The sequence below is a fragment of the Dendrobates tinctorius genome, unplaced genomic scaffold (assembly GCF_039654945.1).
Source record: "Dendrobates tinctorius isolate UK_male_01 unplaced genomic scaffold, ASM3965494v1 ptg000189l, whole genome shotgun sequence".
NCBI classification, from domain to species: domain Eukaryota; kingdom Metazoa; phylum Chordata; class Amphibia; order Anura; family Dendrobatidae; genus Dendrobates; species Dendrobates tinctorius.
Window position 1 is genome coordinate 3,875,409 of NW_027361856.1, and position 26,261 is coordinate 3,901,669.

At 46.4% G+C, this 26,261-nt stretch overlaps 1 protein-coding gene across 1 annotated transcript in view; it reads right to left on the bottom strand.

Annotated features, from left to right (window-relative positions):
* LOC141055631 (immunoglobulin superfamily member 11-like) overlaps positions 1 to 6,047 on the bottom strand; it is a 50,438-nt gene extending 44,391 nt beyond the window's left edge. The window contains exons 1-3 of the mRNA XM_073552278.1: positions 5,940 to 6,047; positions 3,038 to 3,198; positions 2,755 to 2,959 (exon numbers count right to left, since the gene is read on the bottom strand). Of these exons, the coding sequence (XP_073408379.1) occupies positions 2,755 to 2,959; positions 3,038 to 3,198; positions 5,940 to 6,033 (460 nt within the window). The 5' untranslated portion in view covers positions 6,034 to 6,047. The remainder of the gene's footprint in view (positions 1 to 2,754; positions 2,960 to 3,037; positions 3,199 to 5,939) is intronic.
* Between the last annotated feature and the right edge of the window lie 20,214 nt (positions 6,048 to 26,261).

Below are 26,261 nucleotides of genomic sequence, written 5' to 3' on the forward strand. Positions count from 1 at the left end.
GCCAACAGCTGCCTAGGGCTCCCAGCCAGTGGCGTGTCGCTAATAGCGGCACACCCAGCTGCTATGGGGCCCCTGAGTCAGGGGGGCCTTCCCGATGCCAGTGGAGCAGCAGCTGGAGACTGTCCCCGCTGCTAAAGTGAAATAAATATTCAGGCTTCCCCATGCCCCCATGGGCATGGAGAGGAGTGAATACCTTTTCACTTTAATAGTGGACAGGGTTAGCCACAGGTGTGGAGAGGAGTGAATACCATTTCACTTTAATAGCGAGCAGTGTTAGCCACAGACATGGAGAGGAGTGAATACCATTTCACTTTAATAGTGGGCAGTGTTAGCGGGCAGGCTGAGGCTAACACTGCCCACAGGAGCGGACATACCGTATGTGATGTAACCCGGAGGTGGGCCCCTGCAGGGCCTGAGTACAATTGCTGGGCAGGGAGCTATCCCTGCAGCTTGGCAGCAGAGTGGAGCTGCAGGGATCCAATGCCATCCTGCTTTCTGCCCTGCAATTCCAGTTTGACAGTGCAGCTGAAAGACGTCATCATTCAACGCGGATGTTTCAGAGGGAAATCTGTCGAGATGTGCTGCGGCTGCGGGGAATGTGTGGAGAGGTGAGTGATGCTGTGTGTGTCTGTCTGCATGTGGTGTTTTGTGTGTGTGTATGTGAGAGAGAGTCGTGCAGTGCTGTGTGTGTGCGATGCTGTGTGTGAGTATTGCTGTGTGTCTGTATTGGAGATTGGCAATCATGTGGGTGATGGAGAGAGCAGTGATGAGGGTGGTGGGGGAGAAGGCAATGTTGGTGGTGGTGGAAAGGATGATGGGGGTAGTGGGGGAGGAAGCAATGATGGAGGTGGTGGAATGGGCAATGATGGGTTGGTGGGGGAGAAGGCACTGAAGGTTGTGGTGGAAAGCACAATGGTGGCGGTTGTGGGGGGGAGGAAATTATGCATTTGTTGGAATGTGCAATGGTGAAGGAGGAGGCAATGAAGGAGGTGGTGGAATGGGAAATGATGGAGGTGGTGGAAATGGCAATGATAGAGGTGGTGGGTGAGAAGGCATTGATGGAGGTGATGATGAGGACAATGTTGGGAGTCAAGGGGAAGAACAATGATGGAGGTGGGGGGGACTGCATTATACCCTATGAGAAACTGGGTCTGAGCAGAAAAAGTAAATTAATGTGCATGCAAAATGTAATTGCATATGAACACATGACCTTTACACAGAGAAAACCAAAACACAAAACAAATATCCTGGAATAAAAAAGTAAAAAAATATATTGCAAAAATTGCATGAAGGTAGTAATAATAGTAATAATAAGGGTATTTAGTTAACATAATTTTGATCAAAATAATGTAGAAGCCATCCCGCCACGTCACGGCAACCCTTGTGGGACAGTCCTAACTCTTGTATTTAAAACCTTTCCACTTGTCAAGTGACGTAAATGTGAACAAGGACAGAGGGACTGAACCACCAGTAATAGTATAGGCCAGACAGGATGGATTTTCCAACTCAGAAACACTATTATTACTACCTTCATGCAATTTTTGCAATATATTTTTTTACTTTTTTATTCCAGGATATTTGTTTTGTGTTTTGGTTTTCTCATTATACCCTATGAGGAAGGCTGCATTATGCCCTATGAGGGGGCTGTGTTATACTTTGAGGGGGCTGCATCATATTTTGTGTGGGAGCTGCATTATTCTCTCAAGGGGCTACATCATACTATATGAGGGGGGTTGCATTATACCCTATGATGGGGCTAAAGTATATTCTGTGGAGGGGCTGCATTATACTATATGAGGGGGGCTGCATTATAAATTATGAGGGGGCTGCATTATATTTTGTGAGGTGGTGCATTACACCATAAAAGTGGGGCTGCATTATATTCCATGAGGGAGACTACATTATATTCTATCAGGGGGCTACTTTATATTCTATCAGGGGGCTACCCCAACTCCTTCTACATAATTAAGACGTGTACTACCTTATATTATACCCTGATATTAGTGTGTTTTACCACACAATTGGTGGTCTTGTATTTATTTCTATGTTAGCTACTTAGTGGGGCCCAAGAATGATTTTCTCTGGTGGGCCCAAGGTGCTCCAGTCCAACGCTGGGCTCGTTGCTCGGGTTGAGCACCCAAGCATTCCAATTTGCTCGACCCGAGCATTTTAGTGCTCGCCCATCACTAGTCCCCACAGCACATTACCCTCATACACAGTATGATGTCCCCATAGTCCATTAACCCCACACAGAGTGTGATGCCCTCACAATACTTTTCTCCAAATGCAGTATAATATCCAACAGTACTTTCCCCCACACACACAGTATGATTTCCCCACAGTATATTAACCCCACACAGAGTGTGATATCCTCAAAGTATTTTCACTCACACCCAGTATGATGTTCAACAGTACTTTCTCCCACACACAGTTCGATGTTCCCACAGTAAATTCCCTCACACACGGTATTACCCCCAAAACATTGCTTGTCCCCGACAGTACGTTTGCCCTCAATATTTTCTGCTTCATGACATCTTTCTGCAGCTATTGAGGAGATACCTTCACAGTGACAGTTTCTCTGTATTACCATTAGGGGCTGCCTTGAGGTATGATCTCATAATGATTGGGGGTGTTTTCAGGGTGACAACTCTCAATGATGGGGGTCTTCTAGTGACAAGCTCTCTCTATGATGAGGTGTTATCAGAGTGAAGCCTCTAGTCTAGGACAAGGCAGCTTGCATTTAGTGTCACTTACCGAGTACAGTAAGCCTGACGAGACCAATGTTGGGTGTTGCCCCATCAGGAGGGTTGATGACTGTGCATTGATAGGTCCCAGTGTCGGACACACGGCTATTGTTAAGGACAATACTGGCATCCTGCGTTGGCTGGGAAACAAATGTAACCCTTCCCAGGTATTCACTGAGGCTTTCTACGATCTGACCCTGTTCATAAGAGATGACCTGCATGGAAGGATGTTACATATTCATATCAACGGCAGGCATTGTGTATACAGTGACATGGAATAACTAGCCACAAACCTGCAGTGGTTGCTTTGGCTGCAGCAGGGGAAACACAGTCCAGATGATATTGAGGCGGTTGAGCGCAGCTGTGTTTCTGAAGGAACAGGGGAGCAGGACATTTCCACCTCTTGTCACCTGAACACTGGGAGTGTTCACAACGACCTTCACAGCTGCACCTGCTGCAATAAATATGGAGGCATATGAGCCAAACATAGGAACCCTGCACCAGCATGTTTATAGACTGTGAACTCCATGGGCCAGCCCCTCTCCTAGATACTACCCCAGATCCACCGCTAATCACAGAACATATGGAGCCCAAGCAAAAGAAAAGATCCAACAATGAGGAACTAGAACAACTAGGCAGGGTGTAATAAGGAGACCAACATGTCTTCCATAGGTGACACCTGGCTGTAGTGGAGAAATGTGTATGAGGCCCTTGTGTTCTCCCAGCTCCTTTCTGTGAGGATGTGAGCAAATTCTCAGATGGGCTCAGAAATACACAAATTGTGACTGTGTAAAAGCTTAAGATATAGAAGTGATTCAAGCCCATCTGGTCCAAGAAGCACCACACACATCAGCAAACCATGGTTGCAACTGATCCCCAAAAGCTGCAGAAGCACAAACTTCACAAAAACAAAACAGCAGTACAACAAGAAGAGACACCATGATGAATTCTAATATGTAACCTGTGATGTCAGAGCTTGTGCATATCCTCTTCTAATGATTCAGATTGTGTATCACTCCTCAAGAATGAACTATAGACACACCTACAGTATGATGGGAAGAACCATAAACTTCTCAGTAGGATACATCTTAGCACTACTTCTCCCAGCACTTTTACATCATCATTAGAGAATGATTGCCACTTGAAGGATCTTGGATCTTAAGTGTTTCAGCTGATAATCCATAAATTATAGCTATTTTATGGTAACTTATCCTGCATGCTTACTCTGGAGTCTGGTGGGTACCAGATCAGTGGATTGTTGTTGGTTTGTCGTGTTCTATGGCCTGGTCTGGACTCTATTGATGGGATGCAGATCTTTCCTTTCTGGTCCACATTGAGCTGTGGCCTGGTCTGGTTTCCACTGGATATAGATCTATGGTTTAGAGGAATAACTTTCCACCAATTGCATTTATAATCCCAAAATACAACAGATCAGCTTCTCACAATTTGGCCAGTTTTAGTGCCATCTCCACTTTGTTCAAGAGACATCTCCTATAAGATCCATATTAATGGAATCCATTTACAGATTACATAGTGGAGAGATGTTTTTGGTGTCACTCATCATTATTTATCTTGGCATGTCTGCAAGGGTGTAGGTTTTTCAGGAGAGTCACTGTGTAAATTGTGTTGTGTAAGATGAATGTGCATAAAAAAGGTTTTAAACATGTGGCCAACAAAGTTTTCCTTTACACCTGCCCATATAGAAGCAACCAGAATTTTTCTGCACATATCTAACATGAGTCCTTCACCCACTGTCCTCATACATTAGGATAAAGAGGTCTCTGGCGGTCTGCCCCAAGATAGCCACCAAAGAGTGTCTACGCTTTTAAAGTTTTGTGCAAGGTCAAAATAAATGCATTATACAAGATCTCTCGTAAAACAACGCAATAAAATTAATCTAAGACTTGAATATGTGTGTAGCGAGAAGCACAGATAGTTCAAATGCCACCCAAAACCACATTACCCCAACCATATGACCTCCAAAATCCCATCATCCCAACCCTGTAAACCTTAAGGACGACATCACTCAGCCATGCCGACCTCGAAAGCCCTTCGTTCCAGACATTAACCTCCAGAGCCACTTGACCCCCTACAAGTTAATCATAAGTACCCATCATTCCAACTTCTAAGACTCCATCATCCTAACCATGCAGACCCCCAAGACCCTATCATCTCAGCCTTGCTAACTTCTAAGACCCTATCATACCCAATAACTTTACCTTTCACACCCTTCATTCTAGCCATGCTGACCTTTAGAACACAATCACAGCTTGTATACAAATATCCAAGACCATATTACTCCCTACCATGCAGATCCCCAAAACCCAATCACAGCAGCAATGCAAACCTCTAAGAACCCTAATCACCCCAGTCATTCCAAACCCAAGGAGTTCATCACTTGAACCATGCTAGCCTCCACCATGAACCCATAACTCCAGCCATGTTTACCTCCATGACCCTATCACTCCAGCAATGTTGACATTTGAGACCACATCACCTCCAAACATGCAGATCACGAAGACTACATCACCCATACCATGCCGAAGGAAGACCCCATCACCCCAGCCATGCTGTCCTCTAGTACCGTTTCACCTCAGCCATCTTGAGCTTAGGACAATATCATTCTTGCCATGCTAACCTTTAGGACAGAATCATCCTAGCCATGTTAACATACAGGATCCCATCATTATAGTCATGTTAACGGATCCGAACCATGGTGACCTCCATGATCCTATCATGATGGAAAAGTTAGCACTCTGGACCCTTCATTCCAATAATGTCAACTTCCACCCCAGCAATCCTGACTGAAAATAACAAGCTATCCTTGTGAAACATCTCCAGCTACCTTGACCTCCAGGACCCTATCATTCAATCCATACTGGGCCATAGGACACATTCACACCATTCATGCTTAACTTTAGGTTCCATCCACTCCTAAAAGTTTAACCTTTGGACCTATCATTACACCCATGCTGGCGAGCAGGACCCCATTAGCCCTGTCACACTGACCCCCAGGATTCTATCACCAACGGCAAACTGACTTTAGGATGTCCATCCTCGATCTTTGTCTGCCTACATAGTGATAAATCAACTAATCCTCAATATAATTTCCAAATGGAAAGCACAAGCTAATCCAATAGTAATTTGTCTAAGCAGAAGGGGCAGTTATGAAGGGGGCAGAGGTGGGAATGTTACCTGTGAGGGTACAGTACAGAAGGCACAGGTGGCTCAGGAGAGACTCGCTGCTCATGGTGCAGGAAGGAAGATGTCTTTGTGTACGTACACTCATCAGAGGTCTGTCTGTTGTCTGTGCCTCTCTAGCCCCCTTCATTCTGTGTACCTCCGGGATCACCCTCTTTCCCCTCCCTCATTATTTGCTTCATTTCTTCCGCTCCATTTCCCTCTCTTGTCAGTCTTTCTGTGCCCACCACATTGCTGGATGCCCATCCTGCTTGTTTTGTGGTAATAAAAACAATGCTCAAGCTGTTGTCTAAGGGGAATCCCATAAATATAACCCCAGAACCTTCTGTCTCTAGCATTGGTGGACCTCTGTAGCCAAATAGTGGAGACATTTAACTCTAGAGCTTTTCTGTAGACAGTGAAGTGTCAGAGACAAGAGGGAATCGCAGCTCAGGGCTATGAAGGACAGTGAGTGAGGGCTCAGCCACTGCCCTTGCTGAAGCATCTTTAGACCCAACAATTAATCTACCCTCAAGGTTCAGAACATAAGAAAATGCGAACAAACAGGTCCAGCGGTAGATACAGTCGTTATTAGATATCCCAGGCAGAGCTGGCTACTTTGGTCCTGATATTACAAGTCACACTTTGGGCTGCAGTTATTGAGGGAACATGGTCATCTGCTGGCCACACTGGCCACTGTGGCCCTGATTTCATAAGTCACACTTAAGCTGCAGTTATTCATGGATCTGGAGATGCAGGTATGCCGATGAGAAGAGTATTATTTCATGTAGGGGAAGGACTGGACACAGCTGCTACAGTAATACAGGTCACGACTACATTCCTGTCCCTTCCTTACAGCTACTAGCCACCATTGGCTACTGTGGCCCTGATATCACAAGTCACACTGTGGGCTGCAATTATTGATGGCTCCTGGACCTCTCCCTTTGGCCACTGTGGCCCTGATATGACAAGTCACACTGTGGGCTGCAGTTATTGGATGCTCCTGGACCTCTGCTGCTGGCCACCCCTGGATACTGTGGCCCTGATATCACAAGTCACACTTCACACCATTGGCTGCAGTTATTGGAGGCTCCTGGACCTCTGCTGCTGGCCACCACAACTTAATTTGCGTTCACCTATCTCCTATATGCCCCCCAAGGATAACCTGCCGATAGAAACCTTTATCTCTTTGGCTGAGAAGGACATTTCAACCATAAGTAGAGAGCTCAATCAGGACCTACTACATTATACATCTAATCTATCACCAGAACAAAGAATAGCTGTAGATGAACTGGCGCTGTAGTGGTTATGGACCGTGGGGATTACCTCTCAGAAATAAATTCACATCTTAATAACTCTGAGGTATATACGATCATCCCACATAACCCCTGTCAAGGATTTATTTGTCTATCCTACCGCTGACACCAATATGCCAGGAATTCGGAGGGAAAGTTTGCCCCCCCAGTTGTCAGGAATTTATATATTATATATGTGGTCGTATGATATACAGTCATATGTTAAAGTTTGGGCACCCCTATTATTGTTAACCTTTTTTCTTTATAACAATTTTGGTTTTTGCAACAGCTATTTCAGTTTCATATATCTAATAACTGATGGACTCAGTTATATTTCTGGATTCAAATGAGGTTTATTGTACTAACAGAAAATGTGCAATCTGCATTTAAACAAAATTTGACCGGTGCAAAAGTATGGGCACCCTTATAATTTTCTTGATTTGAACACTCCTAACTACTTTTTACTGACTTCCTGAAGCACTAAATTGGTTTTGTAACCTCATTGAGCTTTGAACTTCATAGCCAGGTGTATCAAATCATGAGAAAAGGTATTTAAGGTGGCCACTTGCAAGTAGTTTTCCTATTTGATTCTCCTATGAAGAGTGGCATCATGGGCTCCTAAAAACAACTCTCAAATAATCTGAAAACAAAGATTATTCAACATAGCTTTTCAGGGGAAGGATACAAAAAGTTGTCTCAGAGATTTAACCTGTCAGTTTCCACTGTGAGGAACATAGTAAGGAAATGGAAGAACACAGGTACAGTTCTTGTTAAGCCCAGAGGTGGCAGGCCAAGAAAAATATCAGAAAGGCAGAGAAGAAGAATGGTGAGAACAGTCAAGGACAATCCACAGACCACCTCCAAAGACCTGCAGCATCATCTTGCTGCAGATGGTGTCACTGTGCATCGGTGAACAATACAGCGCACTTTGCACAAGGAGAAACTGTATGGGAGAGTGATGCGAAAGAAGCCGTTTCTGCAAGCACGCCACAAACAGAGTCGTCTGAGGTATGCAAAAGCACATTTGGACAAGCCAGTTACATTTTGGAAGAAGGTCCTGTGGACTGATGAAACAAAGATTGAGTTGTTTGGTCATACAAAAAGGTGTTATGCATGGAGGCTAAAAAACACAGCATTCCAAGAAAAACACTTGCTACCCACAGAAAAATTTGGTGGACGTTCCATCATGCTTTGGGGCTGTGTGGCCAATGCCGGCCCCGGGAATCTTGTTAAAGTTGAGGGTCGCATGGATTCAACTCAGTATCAGCAGATTCTTGACAATAATGTGCAAGAATCAGTGACGAAGTTAAAGTTACGCAGGGGATGGATATTTCAGCAAGACAATGATCCAAAACACCGCTCCAAATCTACTCAGGCATTCATGCAGAGGAACAATTACAATGTTCTGGAATGGCCATCCCAGTCCCCAGACCTGAATATCATTGAACATCTGTGGGATGATTTGAAGCGGGCTGTCCATGCTCGGCGACAAGCAAACTTAACTGAACTGGAATTGTTTTGTAAACAGGAATGGTCACAAATACCTTCATCCAGGATCCAGGAAATCATTAATAGCTACAGGAAGCGACTAGAGGCTGTTATTTTTGCAAAAGGAGGATCTACAAAATATTAATGTCACTTTTATGTTGAGGTTCCCATACTTTTGCACCGTTCAAATTATGTTAAAATGCAGATTGCACATTTTCTGTTAGTACAATAAACCTCATTTGAATCCAGAAATATAACTGAGTCCATCAGTTATTAGATACAGTTGTGGCCAAAAGTATTGACACCCCTGCAATTCTGTCAGATAATACTCAGTTTCTTCCTGAAAATGATTGCAAACACAAATTCTTTGGTATTATTATCTTCATTTAATTTGTCTTAAATGAAAAAACACAAAAAGAATTGTCCTAAAGCCAAATTGGATATAATTCCACACCAAACATAAAAAAGAGGGTGGACAAAAGTATTGGCACTGTTCGAAAAATCATGTGATGCTTCTCTAATTTGTGTAATTAACAGCACCTGTAACTTACCTGTGGCACCTAACAGGTGTTGGCAATAACTAAATCACACTTGCAGCCAGTTGACATGGATTAAAGTTGACTCAACCTCTGTCCTGTGTCCTTGTGTGTACCACATTGAGCATGGAGAAAAGAAAGAAGACCAAAGAACTGTCTGAGGACTTGAGAAACTAAATTGTGAGGAAGCATGAGCAATCTCAAGGCTACAAGTCCATCTCCAAAGACCAGAATGTTCCTGTGTCTACCGTGCGCAGTGTCATCAAGAAGTTTAAAGCCCATGGCACTGTGACTAACCTCCCTAGATGTGGACGGAAAAGAAAAATTGACAAGAGATTTCAACGCAAGATTGTGCAGATGTTGGATAAAGAACCTCGACTAACATCCAAACAAGTTCAAGCTGCCCTGCAGTCCGAGGGTACAACAGTGTCAACCCGTACTATCCGTTGGTGTCTGAATGAAAAGGGACTGTATGGTAGGAGACCCAGGAAGACCCCACTTCTTACCCCGAGGCATAAAAAAGCCAGGCTGGAGTTTGCTAAAACTTACTTGAAAAAGCCTAAAACGTTTTGGAAGAATGTTCTCTGGTCAGATGAGACAAAAGTAGAGCTTTTTGGGCAAAGGCATCAACATAGAGCTTACAGGAGAAAAAAAGAGACATTCAAAGAAAAAAACACAGTCCCTACAGTCAAACATGGCAGAGGTTCAGTGATGTTTTGGGGTTGCTTTGCTGCCTCTGGCACTGGACTGCTTGACCGTGTGCATGGTATTATGAAGTCTGAAGACTACCAACAAATTTTACAGCATAATGTAGGGCCCAGTGTGAAAAAGCTGGGTCTCCCTCAGAGGTCATGGGTCTTCCAGCAGGACAATGACCCAAAACACACACTTCAAAAAGCACTAGAAAATGGTTTGAGAGAAAGCACTGGAGACTTCTAAGGTGGCCAGCAATGAGTCCAGACCTGAATCCCATAGAACACCTGTGGAGAGATCTAAAAATGCTAAAAATGGCAGTTTGGAGAAGGCACCCTTCAAATATCAGGGACCTGGAGCAGTTTGCCAAAGAAGAATGGTCTAAAATTCCAGCAGAGCATTGTAAGAAACTCATTGATGGTTACCGGAAGTGGTTGGTCGCAGTTATTTTGGCTAAAGGTTTTGCAACCAAGTATTAGGCTGAGAGTGCCAATACTTTTGTCTCGCCCATTTTTGGAGTTTTGTGTGAAATGATCAATGTTTTGCTTTTTGCTTCATTTTCTTTTGTGTTTTTTCATTTAAGACAAATTAAATGAAGATAATAATACCAAAGAATTTGTAATTGCAATCATTTTCAGGAAGAAACTGAGTATTATCTGACAGAATTGCAGGGGTGTCAATACTTTTGGCCACAACTGTATATGAAACTGAAATAGCTGTTGCAAAAACCAAAATTGTTTTAAAGAAAAAAAGGTTAACATTAATAGGGGTGCCCAAACTTTAACATATGACTGTATAAATCCCCACAAATTATGTTTCCACTTTCAGTTTTGGTTCGGAACTTGCAGCTCTCTGGGGCCCCCCTTCCCTCCTTATACTAAGGTCAGTCAGGGAACTGCACCTAGATTAAGCCGGAAAGGCTGCCTGATCGTGTCCTGGTTATTGGGCATTCTGTAGTGAGGGTGGTATGTATATCACTAGTCTCAGGCCGGAAATACACACATAAACCTCCGATCCATCACTGTCAGGGTTTTCCAATACCACCAGGACGTTTCGCTGACACCAGTACCTCATTTCATACCAGAGGCGATATCGGGCAAGGAAGCAATCCACAGGAAGTGTAATTTAGCGTGGAAGATGTGTCGGTTCGATCATAGAGCCAAAAGAACTAACTAGTAAAGTTATAAATAAATTTACTCCAGAAAAATATAGTCAGTGCTTACAGAAAAAATACAAAAGATATTGCCAAAGGAGACAAAATACAGTATATACAAACAATTACAAATAAAAGAGGATTAAGATAAGAAATTACATCTTAGTCACTGGTATGACATGTCGATGAAGGGGAGGAGCGTTTCCAAAGGCAAAGATTCAGTCCACAGCATGGATGTTTGGCTGCCTTCCCCAAGACTGAACACCTTCTGGATTGAGCATCTGCGCTTTATACCTTTGCCCAAAATCAAGGGACTCCCCCCTTGCTGACCTCACTTGGTGGGCTGGGTACACCCCCTTTTGAAAGTTATTAAAAACCTTCTATGTGCCATATCTCTGGCTGTGGGGCTCATAGAGTGATGGCAGGGGTATTTTATTTTTTCTTACGAAATTATCTTTTATTTAAGACCAAACATTTTGTCTCAGTGTTGTACTGGAGGGCCGAAACCCTTTCCTTAGTTTGTTGTGGACGCACAGGCTGCAAAACTTTGCTTTGTGTAGCCCTAATTATGCCGAATCTGAAAATATATGTTTCCTGTCTCTCGGATTATTGGAAGTTATTATATTTGATTTTGAACAGACAAAGGGAATTTTACATGTTTGAGGGAAAATCCGCTCTGAACTGGTCTGGGTAATGACCAGCTGCTGGAGGAAGGGAAGGGGGAATAGAGTTTCACATAGGCAGAGAGAGGGGGGAAGTCTTGCAGTGGTGTGACTGCACTGTGTGGAGCTCAGGGTTACACTGTACAGACCAAATGGGGGTGGGGCAGCATGAGCACTGGAAGTGTAGGCAGTATTTTAGGAATTAACTCATATTTTACTGACAACTAGTGTTGAGCATTCCGATACCGCAAGTATCGGGTATCGGCCGATACTTGCTGTATCGGAATTCCGATACCGACTTCCTATATTTTTTCAATATCGGAATTCGGCATCGGAATCGGAAGTTCAGTTGATTGACGGCCTGACGTCATCATGATGCGCGGTGTGTGCGCATCATGATGCGCCGTCATTTCGGGCCTTCCGGGGGTCTCTGCCGGCCTGCCGGGGGGCTGTGCCGGCCTGCCGGGGGGCTGTGTGGACTGCCCGGGGTCTGTACCGGCCTGCCGGGGGGCTGTGCCGGCCTGCCGGGGGGCTGTGCACCCTGTGGGGGTCTGTACCGGCCTGCCGGGGGGCTGTGCCGGCCTGCCGGGGGGCTGTGCTGATGTCCGGGGGTCTGTGCAAGCATCGTCCGATGGGACTACAAGTCCCATCGGGCGATGCCTGCTACCATGACAGTGATTGACACATTAGCCAATGATGGGACAGTAGTAGTCCCATCATCCGGCTAATGTGTTAAATGTTAAAAAAAAAAAAAAAAATACTACATACATACTACATGCTACATACATACTACATATATACTACATACATACTACATACATGCTACATACATACTACATGCATGCTACATACATACTACATATATACTACATACATACTACATACATACTACATGCATGCTACATATATACTACATGCATGCTACATATATACTACATGCTACATACATACCACATACATACTACATGCATGCTACATATATACTACATGCTACATACATACCACATACATACTACATACATGCTACATATATACTACATGCTACATACATACCACATACATACTACATACATGCTACATACATACTACATACATACTACATGCATGCTACATACATACTACATGCTACATACATACCACATACATACTACATACATGCTACATATATACTACATGCATGCTACATACATACTACATATATACTACATGCATGCTACATACATACTACATGCTACATGCATGCTACATACATACTACATACATACTACATGCTACATACATACCACATATATACTACATACATACAATACATTCATACAATACATACATAGACATACAGTACATATAACATAGAGTAACATACTTACCAATACTTGTCACATTGTTCCCCGAAGCCATTGTCTTTCCGGAATAAATATTAACATAACAAACCACAAAAATACTCACCCACGATCCGAAGCAGTCCACGAGTGTGTCCCACGACGATCTTGGGTAGAGAACTGCAGCATCAGATGATGCTGCCGTTCTCTACGGGCTGCAGGAATCCAATGACGGAAGGTAGGTATCCTTCCGCACTGTATTCCTCCGCCACTTAAAAAAAAAAAAGTCCCTAGTCTCACTTTATGCCATTGCTGTGTGGGAAATTCCCACACAGCAATGGCATAAAGTGAGACTAGGGACTTTTTTTTTTTTTAAGTGGCGGAGGAATACAGTGCGGAAGGATACCTACCTTCCGTCATTGGATTCCTGCAGCCCGTAGAGAACGGCAGCAACAGCTGATGCTGCAGTTCTCTACCCAAGATCGTCGTGGGACACACTCGTGGACTGCTTCGGATCGTGGGTGAGTATTTTTGTGGTTTGTTATGTTAATATTTATTCCGTAGACGACAATGGCTTCGGGGAACAATGTGACAAGTATTGGTAAGTATGTTACTCTATGTTATATGTACTGTATGTCTATGTATGTATTGTATGAATGTATTGTATGTATGTAGTATATATGTGGTATGTATGTAGCATGTAGTATGTATGTAGTATGTATGTAGCATGCATGTAGCATGCAGTATGTATGTAGCATGCATGTAGTATATATGTAGTATGTATGTAGCATGCATGTAGTATATATGTAGCATGTATGTGGTATGTATGTAGCATGTAGTATGTATGTAGCATGCATGTAGTATGTATGTAGCATGTATGTAGTATGTATGTAGTATGTATGTAGCATGTAGTATGTATGTAGCATGCATGTAGTATATATGTAGTATGTATGTAGCATGCATGTAGTATATATGTAGTATGTATGTGGTATGTATGTAGCATGTAGTATGTATGTAGCATGCATGTAGTATATATGTAGTATGTATGTAGCATGCATGTAGTATATATGTAGTATGTATGTAGTATGTATGTAGTATGTATGTAGCATGTAGTATGTATGTAGCATGCATGTAGTATGTATGTAGCATGTATGTAGTATGTATGTAGTATGTATGTAGCATGTAGTATGTATGTAGCATGCATGTAGTATATATGTAGTATGTATGTAGCATGCATGTAGTATATATGTAGTATGTATGTGGTATGTATGTAGCATGTAGTATGTATGTAGCATGCATGTAGTATATATGTAGTATGTATGTAGCATGCATGTAGTATATATGTAGCATGTATGTGGTATGTATGTAGCATGTAGTATGTATGTAGCATGCATGTAGTATGTATGTAGCATGTATGTAGTATATATGTAGTATGTATGTAGTATGTATGTAGCATGTAGTATGTATGTAGCATGCATGTAGTATATATGTAGTATGTATGTAGCATGCATGTAGTATATATGTAGTATGTATGTGGTATGTATGTAGCATGTAGTATGTATGTAGCATGCATGTAGTATATATGTAGTATGTATGTAGCATGTAGTATGCAGTATGTATGTAGCATGCATGTAGTATATATGTAGTATGTATGTTGCATGTAGTATGAATGTAGCATGTATGTAGTATGCATGTTGTATGTATGTAGCATGTATGTAGTATGTATGTAGTATGTATGTAGCATGTAGTATGTATGTAGCATGCATGTAGTATATATGTAGTATGTATGTAGCATGCATGTAGTATATATGTAGTATGTATGTTGCATGTAGTATTTATGTAGTATGAATGTAGCATGTATGTAGTATGTTGTATGTATGTAGCATGTAATTTTTTTTTTTTTTTTTTTTTTTTACATTCAACACATTAGCCGGATGATGGGACTACTACTGTCCCATCATTGGCTAATGTGTCAATCACTGTCATGGTAGCAGGCATCGCCCGATGGGACTTGTAGTCCCATCGGACGATGCCTGCACAGACCCCCGGAGCCTGCACAGACCACCGGCAGGCCGGCACAGCCCCCCGGCAGGCCGGCACAGCCCCCCGGCAGGCCGGCACAGCCCCCCGGAGCCTGCACAGCCCCCCGGCAGGCCGGCACAGCCCCCCGGCAGGCCGGCACAGCCCCCCGGCAGGCCGGCACAGCCCCCCGGAGCCTGCACAGACCACCGGCAGGCCGGCACAGACCACCGGAGCCTGCACAGACCCCCTGGCAGGCCGGCACAGCCCCCCGAAAGGCCCGTACAGACCCCAGAGAGGCTGTACAAGGGCAGGAAAGGGTTTTTCTTATTCCGATACCGGAAGTCCCATAGACTTGAATGGGACTTCCGGTATCGGAATCGGCGATACCGATACTTTTTTTAAAGATCGGCCGATACCATCCGATACGATACTTTGAAGTATCGGATGGTATCGCTCAACTCTACTGACAACCCCACACAATTAAAACAGTGCAACAAGGCACTATTGACAAAAAAATGAAGGAGTATCTTATCAAGACAGAACCCATAGTACCCGTGTTCTACATCCTCCCTAAAATTTTCAAATGATTAAACAAACCTCCAGGCCGACCCATTGTTTCCTCTGCAGAGTACATTCTATCGCCTTTGGTCATTGGGCCTTTGTACTAGAGCTGATTCTAACAACCCTAGTTAAAAAGACAAAATCTTTTCTTCTGGATACTAATGACTTTTACGACACATCAAATCCATGGGCCCTTTACCCTCCTCCTCCATTCTTTTCACATGGGACATGAACAGCCTCTATACCTCCATAACATATAAAAGAGGCTTTGAGGCCGTACTTAGGGTATGTGCACACGTTGCGGATTCCATTGTGGATTTTTCCTCATGGATTCTGCAGAATCCGCAGGTAAAATGACCTGCGTTTTACCTGCGGATTCCCTGCGGGTTTTCTGTGGATTTTGTGCGAATTTCACCTGCATTTTTACACCTGCGGATTCCTATAATGGAATAGGTATAAAAACGCTGCGGATTCTGCACAAAGAATTGACATGCTGCGGAAAATAAACTGCTGCCATTCTGCGCTGAATTTTCCACAGCATGTGCACAGCGGATTTGGTTTTCCATAGGTTTACATGGTACTGTACACCGCATGGAAAACTGCTGCGGATCTTCATGGCCAAATCCGCAACGTGTGCACATACCCTTAGATTACTTAGGGAAGCTAATGTGGATTTCAATATTAGAGAATTTTGCTCAGATCTTTTTGAACTAGTCCTAAAAGAAATGTTTTTCTTTTTCAAGATACATATTATGTTCAGACCCAAGGTACTGCAATGGGCTCAAATGTAGTGCCCCTTTATGCAATTGCATATATGTCCTCATTCAAGGAAGATCACACATACACACATACGCTCTTTTTACATCATTCAGTCATTTGGAAAAAGTATATAGATTACATATCTTCCATTTGGGATGGCCCACTAGAAAAACTACATGAGTTTGATAACCATATCAATGGCATTTGGCCTGAGCTTAAATTTACGCTAATATACAATATGAGTATGATCAGCTTCCTCGAAACCCTAGTGTATAGGGACAATAAAGGGACCCTCTCCACTGATCTTTTTGTTAAAGAGAGGGACTGCAACAGTATTTTACATTTTTCCAGCTTCCACCCCTTATCTTCTAGGAAATCTATCAAAAAATCGCAGTTCCAAAGGATAGACAGGATAGTTTCAGAGGAAGAAACCAAGCAAATTTGATTTAAAGAGATGGAGAACAAATTTACAGCCAGGGTTTACCCGACAAGATTACTTTCAAAAATAAAGAATTTTCCTCCCTCTCCAGATCTCAAGAAAGACACTAAAAGCATGGCTTTCGTCCACACCTACCACCCTTACTTTCATCAGATACACACCGTTATCCGAAAACATTGGGCAATTCTCCGTAACAGATACCCAGCCATTCCAGAATTGCAAAATCCCTTTCTACCATGCTACCGTTGCCCAATAAATTTAAAGGACAAATTGGTTAAAGCGGATATTGGTTCAGGAACAGTGATTCCCAGAGAAACCTTCCTTTGGACCCAGAAACAGGGTACCTTCCCATGTTTAAACTGCCTTCAATGCAATAATATCCAAAAAGGTTACTTCATTTTTCACCCACAGACCGGTCAAGGAATTCCCATCAAAGGTTTTTTACATGTGAATCTGTAAAAGGAAGAGATTCGTTGGATGCAGTGACGAGCCAGAGGCAGAGAAGGGGGTAAAAGGGTTTACTGAACAGGTTATTATACAAGGAACACTCCACGCAGGGAGGCAAGATCAGCAACGGCAACGACGGGAATTGCACACAAAACACAATGCTTGAGAAAAAGGTATACAAAAAAAGGTAACTTATCGCTTGCAGTTCTTGTAGGGGAAAGGCTGGAATATCTCCTGATGGCGTTGCATATCATGGATAATGTCTCTGGCTCTGTTACGGAGGAACGAAAAGCACCGTCTCCCGACGGTGCCAATGTATCCGGTCTCACTTGGCTTGAGTGCGCTGTAACATAGAAACAGTCCTTTGTGTGGATTCCTCTGGAATGGCGCTGAACACGAACCGTGGGCATGCCCGCAGGCCGCGGCAGCTGGCGGTGCTCTGGAGTAGTCTCTAAGAATGGAGCAAGTCAGCTTATCTGCAACTGCAGGCGGGAAGGAGTCGTCCAAAAAGGAAGGGTCAGAAGACAGCTCGGTAGTGTCATAGTCAATAGTAGAGTCAGAACACTGGGGGAAGAATGACGTGGCGTTAGCAGTCGGAGCAGTGGGGAGGGAGTCAACCTTCTCCTTGTTCTCCTGTCGCTTTCCCGCCAAGTCTGCCCCGTTCCCAAGCTCAGTCTTTTTTTATCTCCCCCGCGCCCCCTGCTGTCCAGCGTAAAGGTCCTCCCCTTCCAAAGGGCACCGGAAACTGCTGACTGTCTAGGCTCATCTTCTTCTTATAAATCCACGTTTGAAATATATGATTGTGGGCTGCAGTTATTGGTGGCCCCTGGACCTCTGCTGCTGGCCACCACTGGTTACTGTGGCCCTGATATCACAAGTCACACTATAGGCTGCAGTTGTAATAACGTGCAGGTGCCTAGTATGTCACCACGGAACAGACGAACCAACAGTTAAAGGGAGGTTTATTTACAGGGATGTAAACTGGTAATATAACAGTGTGACTATTGGAAAAGTGAAACAGGTTATCAGATAGGCAAATGGTATGAACAGTCATAAACAGTATCTCTTGGAAAGAACTTATCAGTCTGAAAGGGACTTGCTTGCAGGGTCGTCTTCTCCAACGTAGGCGCCGAACAACAGCGGCACTTGCCGTCTATAGTCTCTGTGAACTCTGTGGTCTTAACAAATCTCTGCTGGGGTCTCAAGGCTTACTGCAGGAGGCAGAGGGGGCACTCGGCAAACAGGGTCCCCTCTGCTCTGAGTGTTTTGTTTAAGCACAACAGCCTCTCCCAGGGGAAACAACACTCCGCCGTCTCTTGCTAAGTCTCTCAGCAGGAATCAGGGGCTCTACACTAGCACCGCGGGTACCGGGGCTACGCGTGGGGGTCACCGTCTCTGCACGGGTCACTGTCTCTGCACGGGCTGCTGTCTGCACGTGCCACTATCTCTGCACTGGCTGCTGTCTCTGCATGGGCCACTATCTCTGCACGGGCCACACTCTTTGCACGGGCCACAGTATCTGCACTGGGGTCAAGACACACCTTAACTGTCACTGTGGGAGAAGGGGCCCCCGTCGAGTGTCCGGGCCGGAACCAAGGGGTCTGTCATTTAGGTTCCGGGGCAGGTTGCTTCCGGGGGACAGAGTTCAGGGCCGGACCGTTGAGACTGACAGATGGTCTGGGGGAGGAGCCAATATAAAAGGGGAGGAGAACGCCAGTCACAGTGAGTCTGCAGAACAGGGAAGAAGGAGCAGGAGACCGTGGGACTGTGTGAGAGCCAGAGCGACGTACAGAGGCCCGAGAGGAGGACAGAAGCAAGAGGGACACTTACACTGGACAGCAGGGGGATGGCGCCGAGTCGGCCGTCAGAGAACCGCTGCTCCGCTGCGGCTGTTGCCGCCACACTCTAGCCCACAGCTGCGGCCTGCCCGCGGTCATCTGTGCCCATTGCCGCCACACTCCAGCCCTCGGCTGCGGCCTGCCCGCAGTCACCCGCGGCCGTTGCCGCCTCACTCCAGCCCGAGGCTGTGGCCTACCCCTCGCCGCCTGCAGCCGTCCCGCTCCCGACTGCGGCCAGTTCACTGCAGACGGCAGCCACTAGTTCTCTGCTCCAGCCAGTGGCAAGAGTTGGGCCGTCGCCTGCTGCGGACTCCCTGTTACAGCCGCTGGCTGCGCCGGTGACTTGTCAATCGCCACCCCGCTTCGCGACTGCTTACCCCCACCCCGGGGATTGCGGCCCATCTGTCCAAGAACTCTTCCGGGCCTGCTTCGCCTGAGCGTCGGAACGCTCGAAGACTTCGCCAGTTCTTCAGCAGCTGGGCCCAGCGGCTGCTACGCCAAAGACCCATCACCCAGGATGCCAAAGACGTCAGGACGGATAAGTGACATTATATAACTAAGGACCCGTAGTTGGCCATACCTCGGCCCTATAGTGACCGGCCGCTGCCAGGGTAGTCTTGTTCATATATACATCCGTGTTTGCTTGTGTTGAGTCCCTGCGAGGACAATCCCTGTTACCCGTTTGGTTGCTTAGACTAGTCACCTAATCTATATTTATAAAAAGCTATCACCAAAAGCATAAAGTCTCGCGTCTCGTCACTGCATCCCACGTACCTGCCGGTACCACATTTGGCGTAGTCGGCAGGATACAGTCTCCGAGTGCAGACAGCGGCACACCTGACCAAGTCGGGGCCGTAGGTGACGCAGGTAACGGAGGCCCCCGGTCCAGCATTTCTTTAGGGGCTATGCTAAGCAACCTGCCACGGTTTTTGGGCTCTAATACCATGCTGTGGAGCTGGACAGAGCGCATGCGAGGGCTCTTCCGCATGCTTCCGATGACCCCTGACTTAGAAGCCGAGGTAGCTCTCATGGCTTTAGATGGGGAGGCCCAGAATTCAGTAATGTTGAGGCCTCCGGGACACCGTAACACCTTTGCTAGGGTCTTGCGGATTCTGGAAGAAACCCAAGGGGATGCAACCAATGTGGGAGAGTTGAGGACCCGGTTGTCATGATCCATGCGGGATCATGTCAGATAAGAGCACTGGTAACCTTTTTTTTTTCTCTCTCTAAGCTTTGTGCTTAATCTCTAAGCTTTGTCTAATCTAAGCTAATCTAATCTAAGCTAATCTAATCTAAGCTAATCTAAGCTAATCTAAGCTAATCTCTAAGCTTTGTGCTTAGAGATAGTTTTGCCCCCGGTGGCCAGTATGGTCATTGCATTGGTGTGCTTAGAGATAGTTTTGCCCCCGGTGGCCAGTATGGTCATTGCACTGGTGTGCTTAGAGATAGTTTTGCCCCCGTGGCCAGTATGGTCATTGCACTGGTGTGCTTAGAGATAGTTTTGCCCCCGGTGGTGGTTAGTGTAATTGCACGGGAATCACTAACAGGTGTGTTTACTCATTAAAGGTGTGTCAGTTGTGCTCACTCACGTTGGTGATATTGTTGGGCTTTTCCAACCATCCTGGGTGAAGGAAGGAGCTGAAGGAGAGTCCAGGGCAGCTCAGTCAGAGTCCTGGAGTGGCAGCTATGGTGTCAGCAAGGAGTTCGTGTAAAGCATGGTGGAGTGGCAGCTATGGTGTCAGTGAAGAATTCTTGCAAAGCTTGGTGGAGTGGCAGCTATGGTGTAGAGCTCAGTTGCTGGAAGCTGCACTCAGGTGCTGGACTCCGTTGCTGGACAGTTGCACTCAGGTGCTGCACACTGTTGCTGGACAGCTGCACTCAGGTGCTTGACTCTGTTGCTCCAAGGCGGCACTCGGGTGCTGGACACTGTTGCTGGACAGCTGCACTCAGGTGCTGGACTCTGTTGCTCCAAGGCGGCACTCGGGTGCTGGACGCTGTTGCTGTAAAGCTGCACCCAGGTGTTGGACACGGTGGGAGGAAGATGCACTGAGGTGTTGAACTCTGTTGCCAGGAGTAAGTGCATCAGAGCAAAGCTAAGTGTTTCCCTGTTTGTCACTTTTCCTCATGTTGGTGTTAGTACAGTGGTGGGGCCAGTGCCTGCACCACCCAGCTCCCTAGTAAGGAATAGGTGTAGGGTGTGCTAGGGTGACAGGTATCCTGATCGGTGACAGGTGAGGAGCCTGTATAGGGAATGTTAGGAGTGTTAGGGGAGTGCAGGAGGCCTCCACGTTCCCCGTTCCCGATCGCAGGGCCCACCGTTGTAAATGTTTCCCTATCCCCTGTGTCTTGTTGTATTAGTTACCGGCCTGCGGGCCATGTCACACTGGACAATTACACAAGCCGTGTCCTGTTGTATTAGTTACTGGCCTGCTGGCCGTGTCAAACAGGACAAGGCACGTGACACCGATTGTTCAGTCGAATGCAGGGAGAGGGGGAGACCATCACCCAGTATATGAGTGTCCTCCAAGAGCTATACACGGCCATCGAACGGAAGGACAGTGTAGGGGTGGGACCCATCGACATTACATTACGTGACCTGTTAGTGACTGGATTCCGAGACCCGTTAATCAAGCAGGCATTGCGGGAGCAGGTCCGGGTGAACCCACGTATGGCCTTCTCTGAGGTGGGGAGTGAGGCACAAGTACGAGAGCAGGAGCAGGGAATGACGGTCCCCGTGGGAAAGGTCCGGGGCATGGAGGCTTCCATAAGCGCTGTTGAAAAACCCCAGTGGATCGAAGAGATGAGGCAAGAGCTGAAGAACATCAGAGGCAAGTTGGCCAAAGTGAAAAGGAGAACCGAGTCCACAACTGGGCGGCCTGGTTTCAATGCTCGGAGTGGCCGTACCTCGCAATCCTGGTGTTATGAGTGCGGGGAGCCGGGCCACTTCGCACGAGAGTGTCCGCAGCATGGGAGATAGCCACCCCGACGGCCATTAAACTAGAGGGCTCCGGGCAGGGGGGATGCCGCTCGGAGCCAGAAGCCACAAGGGGTGGTGGAAGTCCCGAAAATCTGGTCGTAAAATGTCCAGTGGTATGGGCAGAGGTCGAGGGCCGTGCCGTACGGTGCCTAGTGAACACGAGGTCGCAAGTGACGACCATGCCAGCAACTTGTTTTCGGCAGCATTTCCCTGAAGCAGCAAGGCCCCAGTGGGGATCCATGATAAGACTGGTAGCCGCTAACCAACTTCCAGTACCTGTCGCCGGAGTGGTATGGCTGCAAATGACGCTGTGTGGTAAATCTCTCGGCCACCGTGGAGTGGTCCTGACCCAAGGAGAAACTAACCACCATCATCCAGTTATCCTGGGCATGAACGTCTGTGGGAGTTTGGCAATCTACTCCTCAATGACCCCATGCAAGAGACCCTGAACCAGTGGGGTTCCCACACAGCCCAAGGGCAGGTTTTCCAGCAGCTGGTGCGGGAGTCATGAGTACTCCAGGACTGCCAGGAGGGCGAGGCACTGGGCAAAGTCATCGTGCCTGCGGCTCCCCGCTCATGCTTCCCCCCGGGCAGACAGTGGTGGCCCTGCCGATCCACGCCCCGATACCATTGGAGGGCGTGGAGATGCAGGTAGAGCCATGCTTCTCAGAACGCCTGCACCCTGGCATACTGGTAGCTCGCTCCCTGGCCACGGTGCGAGGAGGGACCGTCCTTGTGCGCTGAAGACCAAGATATCGTCTTGAAGCCACGGGCCGAAGTGGCCAAGCTAGTAAGGCCTTTGGAGGAGGTGCTGCCTGCCCCTGCGGTCCAGTTAAAGGTGCAACCTGAGGATCCGTGGGCAGTAACGATACGAACCATACAGATGGCCGAAACCTCGACCCAGGAGAAAGGTCGAACCGTCCTGGAAAGAATGCAGGCCGAACTCTTCGACCTGACGTCAGTCCAGCTTCTCCAGGTACAAAACACTTCTTGGACAGTATTACAAAGTATTCGCTAGCCACGAGGATGATTTTGGGTGTACCACGGCCATCACACATGGAATCCCCACAGCAGGAACGGCCCCAATCCGGGGACGATATCGGCAAATTCCTCCACAGCTACAGTTGTGGCCAAAAGTATTGACACCCCTGCAATTCTGTCAGATAATGCTCAGCTTCTTCCTGAAAATGATTGCAAACACAAATTCTTTGGTATTATTATCTTCATTTAATTTGTCTTAAATGAAAAAAACACAAAAAGAATTGTCCTAGAGCCAAATTGGATATAATTCCACACCAAACATAAAAAAGAGGGTGGACAAAAGTATTGGCACTGTTCGAAAAATCATGTGATGCTTCTCTAATTTGTGTAATTAACAGCACCTGAAACTTACCTGTGGCACCTAACAGGTGTTGGCAATAACTAAATCACATTTGCAGACAGTTGACATGGATTAAAGTTGACTCAACCTCTGTCCTGTGTCCTTGTGTGTACCACATTGAGCATGGCGAAAAGAAAGAAGACCAAAGAACTGTCTGAGGACTTGAGAAACCAAATTGTGAGGAAGCATGAGCAATCTCAAGGCTACAAGTCCATCTCTAAAGACCTGAATGTTCCTGTGTCTACCGTACGTAGTGTCATCAAAATGTTTAAAGCCCATGGCACTGTGGCTAGCCTCCCTAGATGTGGATGGAAAAGAAAAATTGACAAGAGATTTCAATGCAAGATTGTGCGGATGTTGGATAAAGAACCTCGACTAACATCCAAACAAGTTCAAGCTGCCCTGCAGTCCGAGGGTACAACAGTGTCAACCCGTACTATCTGTCGGCGTCTGAATGAAAAGGGACTGTATGGTAGAAGACCCAGGAAGACCCCACTTCTTACCCCAACACATAAAAAAGCCAGGCTTGAGTTTGCCAAAACTCACCTGAAAAAGCCTAACACGTTTTGGAAGAATGTTCTCTGATCAGATGAGACAAAAGTAGAGCTTTTAGGGCAAAGGCATCAACATAGAGTTTACAGGAGAAAAAAAGAGGCATTCAAAGAAAAGAACACGGTCCCTACAGTCAAACATGGCGGAGGTTCCCTGATGTTTTGGGGTTGCTTTGCTGCCTCTGGCACTGAACTGCTTGACCGTGTGCATGGCATTATGAAGTCTGAAGACTACCAACAAATTTTGCAGCATAATGTAGGGCCCAGTGTGAGAAAGCTGGGTCTCCCTCAGAGGTCATGGGTCTTCCAGCAGGACAATGACCCAAAACACACTTCAAAAAGCACTAGAAAATGGTTTGAGAGAAAGTACTGGAGACTTCTAAGGTGGCCAGCAATGAGTCCAGACCTGAATCCCATAAAACACTTGTGGAGAGATCTAAAAATGATAGTTAGGAGAAGGCACCCTTCAAATATCAGGGACCTGGAGCAGTTTGCCAAAGAAGAATGGTCTAAAATTCCAGCAGAGCATTGTAAGAAACTCATTGATGGTTACCGGAAGTGGTTGGTCGCAGTTATTTTGGCTAAAGGTTGTGCAACCAAGTATTAGGCTGAGGGTGCCAATACTTTTGTCTGGCCCATTTTTGGAGTTTTGTGTGAAATGATCAATGTTTTGCTTTTTGCTTTTGTGTTTTTTCATTTAAGACAAATTAAATGAAGATAATAATACCAAAGAATTTGTGTTTGCAATCATTTTTAGGAAGAAACTGAGTGTTATCTGACAGAATTGCAGGGGTGTCAATACTTTTGGCCACAACTGTATATCAGGAGGTGAAAACTCTACTAGCGCAAATGCTCCGGAAAGGGGTCATACAAGAAAGCCAGAGCCCTGGGGCGGCTCCCATCGTGCTGGTCTGCAAAAAGGATGGTACCCTCCGGTTCTGTATGGACTATCGGAAGCTGAACGCCGGCACCATTAAGGACTCGGATCCGCTGCCCCGCATAGAAGAGTCTCTGTCCACCTTGGGAAAAGCAATGTACTTCTTGACTCTAGACCTGGCCAGTGGGTACTGGCAGATGCAAATGTCGGAGGAAGACAGAACCAAGGCGGCATTTATTCTCCCTATGGGACTGTTTGAATTCAACCGAATGCCGTTTGGGCTGGCCACCACCCCAGGAACTTTCCAGCGGTTGATGGAGTGGTGTCTGGGAGATCTCAAATTCGAAGCCACTCTCATATACCTGGATGATATCATCATCTATTCCGCCATGTTTAAAGACCGCCTGCGGCGGTTGGGGCAGGTGCCCGGCCGGCTGCAGAAGTACGGGTTGAAGGTAAAGCCACAGTAATGCCATCTGTTTCACACCCAGATAGAATATCTGGGGCACGTAGTCTCGGCTGAGGGCGTTCGGCCGTCCCTGGAAAAGGTTGCCGCCATCCAGGGGTGGCCTACCCCCGAGACGGTGAAAGGCGTGCGGGCCTTCCTGGGGTTGGCCGGCTATTACCGTTGGTTCGTGTAGAATTTTGCACGCAGAGCCCGAGCCCTGCAGGACCTGCTAAAGGGGGCTCCTGCCGGGGCAAATGGACGGAAAATTCAATGGCAGCAACCGCAAGAAGACACATTTCAAGACCTCAAGGCTGCACTCTCTGGAGCTCCGGTGTTAGCGTATGCAGATTTCTCGCAACCGTTCATACTGCACATTGACAGGAGCCTCCAGGGACTAGGGGCTGTGTTGTCACAGGTTCAGAATGGTCAAGAGAAAGTGATCGCCTATGGTAGCTGATCGTTGCATGACTCCGAGCATAACCCTGACAATTACAGCTCCTTTGAGCTCGAGCTCCTCGCGATAGTGTGGGCCATGACGGAGCGGTTCGCAGAGTACCTGGCGGGCTCCGAGGTAGTAGTGCTGACGGACAACAACCCACTGGCCCATCTGGAAAATGCCAAGTTGGGAGCCCTGGAGCAACGGTGGGTGGCTCGAATGGCCAAGTTCAATTATAAGATCATCTATAAAAGAGGGGCCGAAAATGTACATGCTGACGCCCTCTCCCGAATTCGGCATACAATTCCAGGGAAAAGTCGGGACGACGAATTGGAAGGGGAAGAGACGCCGTTCGCCCTTACCCATGCCGTGATTACAGCAAGCACACAGGAGGCATCCCATTCAGGACCCTCACGGGGGAATGCTGGAGCAACCACGAGACAAATGGATCCAAC